The sequence below is a fragment of the Oryzias latipes genome, chromosome 8 (assembly GCF_002234675.1).
Source record: "Oryzias latipes chromosome 8, ASM223467v1".
In the NCBI taxonomy this organism is placed as follows: Eukaryota; Metazoa; Chordata; class Actinopteri; order Beloniformes; family Adrianichthyidae; genus Oryzias; species Oryzias latipes.
In genome coordinates, this window is record NC_019866.2 from 16,399,227 (window position 1) to 16,411,824 (window position 12,598).

The following is a 12,598-nucleotide window of genomic DNA, read 5'->3' on the forward strand; positions in this document are numbered from 1 at the left end:
GTCTAGATCAGTGTTTTTCAACCTTTTTTGAGCCACGGCACACTTTAACCTTGACAAAAATCCCGCGGCACACCAGCATCCAAAAAAAAAGAAAAAAGAGAAACTCATAGTCTGTATTGTCGATCTACAGCCCCTCCGCAATCTCACATGCATTTTTGTGACAATTGTGGCAGAAAAAGCTGGAAGTTGCAGCTGTTTTTTCTAAAAGATGTAATAAAAGTTAAGTTAGAATATTTAGAAACTGTTTGATGTGTGTTCGTTGTTGTTTCCAGACGTTAAGAGGAGAGACGTTGTGCGCAGAGAAGTTGTCTCTTTAACACAATGCATCATGGGAGATGTAGTGCAAAAATCCGCCAAACGCAGAAAGACAAGCGTCTCTGCGCTTCATTGTTTTGTTCACTTGTTCCACGGTCTGACACCGGATTCTATGGAAAGCTACACCACTAAAGACGAGCTTTAGCTGGTATTTTTGGGGAAACTGAGAGACTTTATGAGCTAAATCGGGACAAGGAAGTGAAGACTTTAACCACTTCTGATTGGTCAGACTGATGACATGTGATTAATCCCCCAAGAATGATTGGTGGAGACAGTTAAAGGGGCGGGACTTTTCAGAAAACGGCTTTAGTTGCAGCTAAGTCGCGGTACCGTCATTCTTATAAAAATATCTTTAATAGAATCAAATAAACACAAAGATAAAGTGTTTTATGATCTTTCATATTCCTAATTTCTCAGTGTTTTATCAGGAACTGTTTGGATGAACAAAGAGCTGATATGGAAAATATTGTTAGATCAGTTAATGAGGGCAATTTCCAACGGCACACTGGACCATCTCCCATGGCACACCAGGGTGTTGAAAAACACATGACCCAACTCCCAATGTTAAAGTGCCTAGGATCGCACAAGGGTTACACAACTGATAACTTTGTGATCTCATGAATTTATACTTTCCTCAACAACAAAAAATAAAAGAACATTGCCTAAATGCAACACTGTACAATCGTAAATTGTTGTCATCACAATGAAAATCCAAATGATCCGTGAAAAATGGCAGCCACACGGCTTGGAGTCATCATTATATGTTTGCAACAAGAAAAAAAGAGAAGTGAGCGCATGTTACTCTGAGGACATGTTCCGGGCTGCGGCAGCCGCTTTTGCTAATAATCATGTGTCTGTGTTAACTAAGTTCATAAAGTGTCTGTAAGTGGCGCTGTATCCTCAGACCTTGGGGCGTAAACTGCTATCAAACACAACAGAAGAAAAGAAAGAATTTGTAATCCATTTGTAGTCATTTTTTAATGAAATATGAGTTCTTTTCGCAGCTCACTTTCCTACCCGGAAGCAAGTCGACTCAATCTCTGAGGCACCAACTTTCAACTCATTTCATTATGTGAACCATAAGCTGGCCTCAGCAGCATGTCAGCATTTTGCCCATAAAAACAAACATCCAAACTTTTGCAAATATGGATGTGCATTTTGTTCGTATCAAATGAAATTGTTAAGTTGATCACTGCTAGCTCCGCATGTTATGTCATTCTGGTTATTGCATAATATTTTTTTATTTTAAAGCCCATGTTTTTTGTAATTTACGCTAGGAACTCATTCTGACAACAGGGATCTGTTGTAGCCACTCCTCCAGCTTGGGGGTTACTGCCCCGAGTGCTCACATTACCACAAGCACCACTGTCATCTTCACTTTCCATTCTTTTTCCTGTTTTTCTCTGAGTCCCTGGTATTAATCCTGTTTTCATGTTCCTTCTTCCTGATGTTGCCATCACATGATACTTCCACATCCACCACAATGACTTTCCTCTCTTATTTATCCGCCACTACAATGATTGGTTGGTTCGCCATTACCATCCTTTCTCTCGTTCTTTACAACTTTTGGAGCTGTTTCCCATTTTGACTTTCCAGTTCATTTTCTGCACACATGCTCCTATATAATTTTTTAGCCACTTGATTGTGGCGCTCCATGTATGCTTTCCCTGCCGGCATCTTACACCCTGCAGTTATGTGCTGGATTGTTTCAGGCGCCTCTTTACACAGCCTACACCTTGGGTCTTGTCTGGTGTGGTGGTGGACCTCAGTCTCTATCGCTCTGGCGCTCAGGGCTTGTTCCTGAGCTGCCAGGATGAGTGCTTCAGTGCTGTCCTTTAGGGCAGCCCTTTCTCGCCATTGGTAGGATTTCCTAATATCAGCCACTTTAGTTATGATTCAGTGGTACATCCCATGCAGGGGTTTGACCTCCCATGAGAATCTGTCCTTCAGCACCACATCCTCTGCTGTCCATTGCCTGAAACATTCACTGAGTCAGTTGGGGTATTGAGCTTAAGTATTCATGCATCTTGGATGTTTTATCCAGGATAGTGGCTACCCTGTCTACCCTGCTTTAGCCCAACAGTAGCTGGGACAGGCTCCGGCAGCACTGTGACTCCGAAAGGTATAAAGTGGGTTAAGATAATGGATGGAAAATAAAGTTTAAGAGTGTTTACTTGGAGCTACAGAAGGCTAACTGGTGGCTGACCGTAGCAATTGTTAAAAAGAAACAAACAAAGAAAGAAAATTCAATAAAAGAAGGAAAGTTGGGTATTCTGATCCTACTGACATTTATTTATTTATTTAATCTGATCACTTTTACAACAGCAACAGCCGGCTGCCAGTTAGCCTTCCTTAACTCTGAGTTAACTTAGCTATTTTTGTTTTGTTATCCTCGTAAAATCAACCAATCCTGACAAACATGGACCATTTTTCTACTAATGAGTAGGGTGGCATTTCTTCTACCTCTCTCTGGACTGCTTTCCACCACTTTCTGGGTGGATGGATCGATCCGCTGGTGCATTGTTAACACAAACAGTTGCTGGCGCCTGGCACTGACAAAATATGGCCGGATATCACTGTAATACTGAAAGTTGCATTCAATTTTTAATTTTGATCTGATCAGAACTGGATTACGAAAACTAATTAAAGGTATAAAGTTAATGTAGTCAGTAGGGGTGGGATTATATAGGTTTGCTTCTTCCCACTCCTTTTCAAGCAATAAATCAAGCTCTACATGACTTTTGTTAATGATCACTATATTTATTTAAGAAAATGTGACTTGTTTTTTTTTTTTTTTGTCTTTACATTTCATCATTTCCGTGATGAGTTTGTTAAATCTGTGGGATTTCTTCGATTGTATTGACTACAACTAATGCTTGAAATCAATCAAATCAATCAAGGTGAAGTATTTATATGTAGTAGCCATGTAGCATGAAATACTTTTTCTTTTAAAGTTTTAGTTTTTACCCTTTCAAGAGTGTGAAAACAAGCCAAACATGTTCTTTGATATTGGTATACCCAACAAATGCAGTCCATTGAACAGTCATACTATGACAACACATTGAATACAGCTATTTTGTAAGGGCATAAACATTTCTTTAGTGTACATTCTTTAAGTATCATTCAGTGCTGAATCTAAGTTTGTCTGCTATTTTTTTTCAGGTGAAATGGAGGAACTAGAAGCACAGTGGCTCACTGGAATTTGCCACAATGAAAAAAATGAGGTGATGTCAAGTCAGCTGGACGTTGACAACATGGCGGGGGTTTTTTACATGCTGGCTACAGCCATGGGACTGTCCCTGATCACCTTTATCTCTGAGCATCTCTTTTACTGGAGGCTTAGATACTGCTTCACCGGAGTCTGTTCTGGAAAACCAGGTCTTCTTTTCTCCATTAGTAGGGTAAGATCTAGTTTTTCTTTTTGGTATTAATATATAATTATAAGTATTTGAGTTATTATTATTTTTTTTTTAATTAACATCTAGACAAAAGCAGTACATGACCTACAGACTGCATAAGGTTCATCCTCAAAGAGCCACAAGGGATCCAACGCAATAAACAATTAAGCATGTAAAGATGTAAGGAAGAAGCAGTTGGGTTGTAAGCCTTGGGAGACTCCTGTGGGTTAGCAGTGGTCATGATCAAAGTTCTAAGGTGCATTGAAGCACTGCAGCTAAGCTATTGGCTACTTCAGCTCCACTGAAGTCAGACAGGGCCGTCTCAGTTCAATTTTCGATTAGCAGTAGCAGAAGAAAGCATTGGAGTTTGTGCATAGAGCTTCTGCCATAGACTCAAGAAAAAGTGGGGCGTATAGGCAGGAGAAGGGTGGCATTAAAAGGCTGCCTTGGACATTGCAGCGTGTTTTGGGTGAAACCACAGTGGCCCACACTTAACCAATTTATTCTCCAATTCTGCTAAAAGGTCAGCTGTCTATTCTTTTTGGAAGAACAGAATACATGGACATGAAGGCATAAAAGCACTGACTGTATACTGAAAAAAATGTTTTTAAAGAAAAGATTGAGGTCTTAGAGAAAATGTTAGAATGCACAATTCCAAGGTATAGAAGCCGAAAACGGCTGACCCTACTTGTGATTTCTTTTTTGTGTGTTTTCTCATGATAACAACTTCTATCTCGTAATCAGGAGAAAAATAGTTTTTATCGCATGATAAAAAACCAAGTCCCGCATGATACGCAGTCCTTCCAGCATCTCTTGCATCATTCTATAACCATGTAGACTGGCTGATCCCCTCATCTGGTCACTGATGAAATTGACAACAACCGAAGATCACTCAACTACAGCCGCCTGCAGAGCTGTGGCCACACCAACCTTCTCCTTCAAATGATGATGAGTGATTTGAATGTTGTTTATGACCAACAACATCAGTACAATCTCCGGCTGAGTTGAAGTGTGTTTACTCCAAACATGATTTGCGCATCAAGGTGTTAAGCTTCGATGTTAAGTCAGTGACTAAATTGACTTCTCTACTTCCCAGGTCATTATTGTAAATAAAAACAATGTTCTTACCTGGTTAAATAAAGGTAAAGAAAATTAAAGAAGTAAAGGAAAAAACGTTTCTTTTGCTGCTATTGAGAGTTGTTAGTGTGAGCTATACGGCTTTTGTTACAGCCTGCAGTAACCACAAAAACAAAAGAACTTCAAATAGATTATGTCTCGGCGTCACAGGCCGGGAAAGGGAGAGACACACAGCATATAATCTGTTCGTCTTGTATTTTGACAATTACATAATAGTTCCTGGTATTGTTATTGCATAAAATACTTTTTGAGTTTACAATAGTGGCAGCCTGATGAATTAATGTGCTATTTTTTCCTTTTTTTTTTTTTTTGCATTCCTTTACTTTTAAAATCCGATTTTTTAATCCTAAACTGCAAGATGGTGTCAATAATAATAATATATATTCATCTAAATTGCTCAAACATGAAAGTAAATGCAACTTCTACTTATTTTCTTTTGTTTTAGAATGCCTTCAATGTGTTAATTAATGGGGTTTCTCTATGGCCTATTCCCTTACTTGCCAAAAATAATTTTGACATAAACCTACAGATGAAAATAAGAAAATAACCACAATGATTGTCTCGTTGTTTTTCCTTTTTCTCATTTTTTTTGTTTGTGTTCATTCATATGTCTTGTATAGGGGATATGGAGCTGCATCCATGGAGTCCATATTGACATGAAGAAAAAGACAGACCTTGACTTCAGCCCTCAGGACAAAATGCTCAAGCTCATTAAGTCTGCCAAACAGATGACCAACATGTCTAATCTAGGTGGGTCCCGCATGAACTCACCCAAACGTGAATTCATGCACTCAGCTGGCCCCATGATCATGGACATGATGGCAGAGAAGGGCAACTTCATCTATGCTGATAACCGCAGCTATGCCCCTAAAGACATGATCTATGGGGATAGCGGTGACTTGCAGTCTTATTTCGCCAATCGACACAAGGACCACCTTAACAACTACATTTTCCAGGGTGGCCAACATCCTCTCACCCTGAACGATGCCAATCCAAATACAGTGGAAGTAGCGGTGAGTGCGGACGCAGTGCAGACAAACGCCAAGCCAACACGTACACTGTGGAAGAAGTCTGTGGATACGCTTCGTTCTGTCCCACCAGGGCCCGCCCCGATGCCTGACATGCTCATGCCAGACCCGCGAATATCAATGAAGACACAGCGCTACCTTCCTGAGGACACAGCCCACTCGGACATCTCTGACTGCTCCAGCAGGGCCGCCTCCTACAAGGACCCAGAAAACAACAAGCACCTGAAACCCAAGGACAACTTAAAAAAAAGATCGGTGACGTCAAAATACCCAAGGGACTGCAGTGAGGTAGAGCTGTCCTACTTAAAAACTAAGCAGGTCAGCAGCGGAACCAACCAAAGTGGGAGAGGAGGAGGAGGAGAGAAAATCTACACCGTTGACTCTGATCGAGAGCTGAGCCTCCATTCTGACCCCGTTCACTACCGAGAGAGTCACGGTCTTCCTGCAGATGACATGGATTATCCGGAAATTTACTCCGACCACAGTGACAACTACAGAAAGTGTGAGCAGCCCATCATTCATCTAAACTCCTCGCCTTTACATCATGCAGACACAGATCTCATGCCGGACTCAACTTACTCTAAACACTACAGCCTGAAAGAGAAAAACCTTTCCTTATCCCCCCATGAAACCATTGATCGATACAAACAGACACACTGCCGCTCATGTTTGTCCAAAGTATCTTCTAGCTATCAGCAGGGAGGTCCTTATGTCTCTGCCGGATCTTCGTCAGCCTCTGGCACCCGCTCACCCTATAACCGCTGCGAGGCATGTCTTCATACAGCCAATCTGTATGACATCAGTGAGGATCAGCTCCTTGCAGACCCTTTGGTTAGTCCAACCATGCACCATCGAGAGCAGCAGCAGCCAGACGATATGTTTGGCCTCTACTGGCCACAAACAGACGGACCTCACGTCCAAAAGCGGAATCGTTTGAGGCTAAGTCGTCAGCATTCTTTTGACAATATTATGCTTGAAAAGCCAAAGGACGTGGATCTGGGCCGACCAGCACGCAGCGTCAGCCTTAAGGAGAAGGACCGCTTCTTGGAATCTACATCTGATTCGCAATACGCAAACCTTTTTGGCATGCGTCCCTACTCCGGCAGACTGTTCGGCACTGGGTCTAAATCTATGCTCTTCAACCACAACCTAGAAGAAAGCAAGAGGAGCAAGTCCCTGTACCCGGTCCACGCTTCGGACAACCCGTTCCTCAGCCATTCGCTGAGGGATGATAGCAGCAGCAGACTGGTACACGGACGAAGCTCCTCTGATATTTACAAACAGCTGGCTGTGGGTTCCCCTGGTGGAGCATTAGGAGCAGCCCCCATCAAAACGCGCAACGATGCGAACAATCTTCGCTCTTCAGTTAAGTCCACCTCCTCATACTGCTCAAGGGACGGGCGAATAGCTAATGACATGTACAATAAAGAGCATGTGATGCCTTACTCAGCCAACAAGACAAGTGCATACCCAGCCTCACGTGGCGTCCTAAACTCAGCCCAGTTCAGCAATAGACGGGTGTATAAGAAAATTCCCAGTCTGGAGTCAGATGTTTAGTTAAAATATGAAAAAAAATGTTTTCTCTCCTTCCTACTCCTCTATGGGTTTGTATTATAATTTATCAACCATGTTGTCCACTAAGGGATGCCATAGCTAAACTACATATTTCTTTCCCTGGAAATATGTAAGTAGCTAAACTAGATGTTTCTTCTCTTGGACATTGTATTCAACTGGAACTTAAGCCCACTTGGGTCTGATGGTATTACTACTTCTATCTTTCCAGAAAATAACATCATCTTTGCTTATTCTTTCCAATGTACTACCAAGCACGCCACTTGGCCAACACACTACCATTTGACAACCTGGTGTAAAACGATGGATGGGCATTGATAACTGGGTTTCACCAAACAGGAAGAAGAATCAATAAGTTTGAAGAATAAAGGCATTTACAAGAATGCTGTTGAAGACAGGACAGGAAAGATGAGAGAAATCCTTTTATCACACGCCCCTTTCTTCCCTTTCTTTATTCACTGCAACTGCTGAGATCAGGGTTCAGCAGTTCAGGTGGAAAAATGTTTTTCACAACACCAGATTGGTAGGCTTCTCATGAAGTCGGTGTTACGGTTGGCTTCTTTAATCTGCTTGTTACCAAGCAACATCTTTACACCTGTTGATGAAAGACTGATGGGAGAAGAAAAGTATAAATGACAGAGTGGATCAACCATTTGCTTTTGGCAGGGATGTGAAGTCAACCAGGGCTTTTTTTAGTGATGTGCGATATGTAACGAAAAACATCGATGATAAGATGAAAAATGCACGTTCTTTAAATGAGTAATGTTTACAGGTTTCAGACAAATGACTCCTAGAAAGCAGAGAAACTTGAGACCATCGACAGGCATTTCATTTGCGCTGCACATAGAAAAATGATTGCAAAGTACTGCTTTTTTTATTCTACTGAGCTATAAGATTTATAAGGGATTCTGACTTCCGAATTCCAATATGTAAGATTTTAGTGTTTGCTTATTTGGTAGCAGAATAGCTATTAGTTTTGAACTCCCCCTTCCACTCTTCCTTTCACATTTACATTTGAAAAAAGGTTGGTTATGAAAAAATACCATACAAAAACTTTTTTTTTTGCATGTTTTTTTTTCAATGTCAAAGAAGAGAAATACAAACAAATACCACCATAGATACATATAAAATTGACATGATGACAATGGAGGAGGGGAGAGCAAAGCTGAGATTAGATAAAAAGTGTGCACTGATTTTTATTTGACTTCAGCCCCCATTTGACTGAGAAACAGGGTATTAAAGTATACAAATGTTAACCTTTTTCTTTCTTTTTTCACATGACGATGGTCTAACAATTGTTGACTAGACTGGTGTAACTTTTTTGGGGGAAATATGGGTAAAATTTGATTATATTTAAAACTCTAATGTACTGTTTTCCAACTCAATCTCATGAGAGGTTGTATGACAGCTATGCTGGTTCACAGCCCATGCTGTCATAATGTGATCAAACTTAATACAAAACAAATAATTCTGATTTTTCAGAATAAGACTATAAGCATCATATTGCACCACTGCTACTTATCTGAGTTGCAATCATTTAAATATGGTAAATTTTTGTATGGTATGATTCAGGGACAGTTTAATTTGAAACCATCTCAAGTCCACATGCTCAAAATGTTTGGTGGGTTATTTATTGTTATTATGCTTTCTAGCAATAAATCTTGCTCTCATGGAAAGGCTGTTTAATACCCTGTCAAATAATGCCACATTTGTAAGGTATATGCGTACAGTTGCCCCTGTAAATCAGTAGAAGACAACCTGCAATGCATAAATCTTGACAGGGTAAAGAAACTTGGGATGATCATCTTCACAGCCTGTCTCTGATACCCCCTGTTGGATGGAACCTTATTTTCAATTTGTAAATGATACAGGGTTTGCATGGTGGAACTGTGGTTAAGCACGTTTGCCTCACAGTGAGAAGGCCCTGGTTCGAATCCCAGCAGGGGAGTTCTGTGTGGAGTTTGCACATTCTCTCTTTTCATGTGTAGGTTTTCTCTGGGCCCTTCCAAAAACTATTTGGTATCAGTCCAAATACTGCTACCGAATGCTTTGTAGGTTAATTGGTTACTCTAAAGTGTCCCTGTGTGTGAGTGTGTGGAAGTGATTGTGTGCCCTGTGACAGACTGGCGACCTGTCCAAGGTGTACCCCACCTTTGCCCAACAGTAACAGTAATAGGTCTACCTCCGCCCAACCTTCGCTTTGGGTTTGCTGGGGTCACGGCAGCCCAGTGACCTAGAAAGGGATACAGATGGTTAAGAATGGGATGGATGGATGGATGGATGCTGGGGGTAACTCCAAACAATGCAGCAACTTGGTGATGTGAAGCATCAGATTGACTTTGCACAATCCCAGCAGTCCCAAAGGGCCTTTTCTAGATCATTTAAACATGGAATGTCAATTATTGAGACAAACCCTTACTGACTGCGTTCATGTTTGCATTGAAGCTAAAAATAGGACATATTCCAAAGCAATAATAAAAAAAAATAGATTTAATGCATTTTTCATGGATGCAAGCTGCTGCTGCTCATCCCACAAATGTATGTTCCTTACAAATGTGGCACCATTTAGAAGGGAAACAAACGTGTTTACAAACAGTACAAGATTTACTTCTAGGCAGCGAAAACAGGCTCCATTTATATAAGTGTTGGACAACAGGTTTGCACACAGAATGTCCTTTTCTGACACGTCTCTCCTTTCAGAAATCATAAGTCTTGCAAAACATTTAGAATAGCAAGCCTAAATACTTTGAGTACATATCATTGCAAACTTGTGTGAGACATCTAAACTCATAGTTTTTTCAACTACAACACTATGTGTATACCCGATACAAAAAAAGGATGAGAAAAATGTATTTGACCCATAGTCCCATTGACTATGATCGGCATTAAGCTTGTGAAGTCCCACTAAAAATGCTTCTTGGCCCACTACTGAGATCTTGTTCCAGTCACTAAGACACTAGAGCTTTAAGCTTTTGTAACCCATACTAAAGTAAAAGAATGTAGGCAACGCTGTGCCGTTTGAAAACAAAGTTTCTCAATCGAATCCTGTACTAGTCAATCTGGATAAACTTGGATTATGTTTCACAAAATGCGTAAAAGCACCTTGTGCTTTTGCAACTTTCTTGGCTATCATAATACGTAAAAAGCATTTAACAACGGGGATTCCACAAAAGACACACTCCATCTGTTTTTTTTATTGAGTTTGTTTTAGACACAGGAAACACTTTAAGAGTTAATCACAACTTCCATTATAGGTGGTTGTCTGTGGGCGAAAAATGGCCAAACTTGCACAGGGCACACAATTGGACTCTTACCAAATTTTACGATTGCAGATTATTTCATTTTGCAAGTGACAGGTTTTAGCGAACACTTTTATAACATTTTACCCCGTGTAAGGGTAATATAGATGAGACGTAGGTGTGTTGTACAGATTTTTCAATTTTTTTGACACAAGCCCTGCAGACTGCGCAAGGAACCTGTTAAGTCCTATTCCCAGTACGTAGTACGTACTGTACGCACTCTGTGCATGCAGCCTGACTGTTAGAAATTAGGAAATTCGACAATCAGAGTGCTGTTTGCGTGTCATACAGGTACTTATGTATCATGTGCGCACCCAGTACTCTCCCATGCGTGGGCTCCTAAGGGGAACCGGAAGACAGCATCACCTACACTTCATAAGTGTGTGTAACTTACATTAGCCTTATGAATACTTCCCTATACAGGTACGACGCGCACCACATTCGTCTGTTCCATTTTCATGACACCACGTGAGGTGGTTGCACAGCAGCTGGACAGCACTTGGTTAAATGTAGGACTGGCACACGGCATACCAGGGTTTGCTTCCCCCGGGCACAATGAGCTTCATCCGATGTAGATCCTTGGGCAAGACCCTTCACACTACTGCCTAACTGTGTACCCACAGGGCCCAAGTCTGAATCTCCCTGTGTCTGTCCCCAGCCCGGGTAAAATACAGCGTTGTGTCAGGAAGGCGAAACAGGGTAGCTATCTGGCGTAAAACTCTCTGCCAAACCAACTGTGCGAAACAGTGAAAGCTGATCATCATCGTCTTTGACGTGGACATATAAGCCTCAAGGGAACTGCAAGACACACCTGGCTCCCCTTAAGGTGTGGCCACAGCCCAAAAACCAGTAGCACCCATATGGGGGTGGATGTGACCAAGGCTTTAGTAAGTCAGCACACAGCCAGGTTCCAGTTGCACAATTTTTAGGTATAAAGTTTAAAGTTAAAAACTTTAGAAATTGTTCAAAACATTTCACAGGCTTACTTTTCCATATAAAACTTGCTACCATCCCATTTGGATGCATTTTGGGCATATGGACAAACATAGTTGTTACTTTTTTTTTTTCTAAGACTGGGTATAGGTATCTTGTTCAGTCCAATCAGCCAGGCTCATGAATAGCTATCCGAGACAGGTGGCTCCTGGACCTTGCAGCATTGTTTTAGTGGGATAACAAGCCAACTAAAATCCAGATTAAACAGCTGTGTTCCTTGTTCATCATGTATAAACCATTTGTAAGAAATATTTGCTTTGTTAAAGTGGTGCAAAATGATTTATTTATTTTTTGGTTGATTTATTCACATTGTTGTTCTTCTTGACTGCACTTAAAAACATTGCACATGCAAACACCTCCATCTCCACTTGTGCCAACATAATGCTAATTTTTGTAGCATAGAGCTGTACACTTAAAAAAATAAGAGCATGAAACCATCTTGGGTCTGCCGATTGGACTGGCAAAACCACATTTTTATCAGATAAAATACCTCAGGATGATTTTGCATGGAGGCAGAAGTAACAAAACGTGTGTGCCAAATGTTTTTAATAAAAAATGACACTTTTATTTTGTTGTTTTTAGAGACTAAAGCAAAATCGAGCTTTTCTCCCCGAAATGTTTACCAATCCGAAGTCTTCCAGTTCTGCTTCAAACCCATGAAGTCAAAGAAGGTTATAAGCAGGAGGAAAGGAAGGGATGGTGCTTAGATGTTTTTCTCTGCGAGAGAAACATCTCGCACACACTCTCGCGGAGTGCGTTTTATGTGGAACGGCTTTACTTCATCATTATAGAGTCAATTGAACATCAAAAATTAGAAAAAGCCACCATTGAACAGAACACTGCAATAGGTGCCTCT

At 40.9% G+C, this 12,598-nt stretch overlaps 1 protein-coding gene across 1 annotated transcript in view; it reads left to right on the forward strand.

The window, feature by feature from the left end:
• The window catches only part of grin2a (glutamate ionotropic receptor NMDA type subunit 2A), a 196,156-nt gene extending 183,849 nt beyond the window's left edge, over positions 1-12,307 (forward strand). Inside the window, exons 14-15 of the mRNA XM_004071747.4 lie at positions 3,478-3,716; positions 5,471-12,307. Coding sequence (XP_004071795.2) covers positions 3,478-3,716; positions 5,471-7,435 — 2,204 coding nt within the window. The 3' untranslated portion in view covers positions 7,436-12,307. The remainder of the gene's footprint in view (positions 1-3,477; positions 3,717-5,470) is intronic.
• The last annotated feature ends 291 nt before the right edge of the window (positions 12,308-12,598 follow it).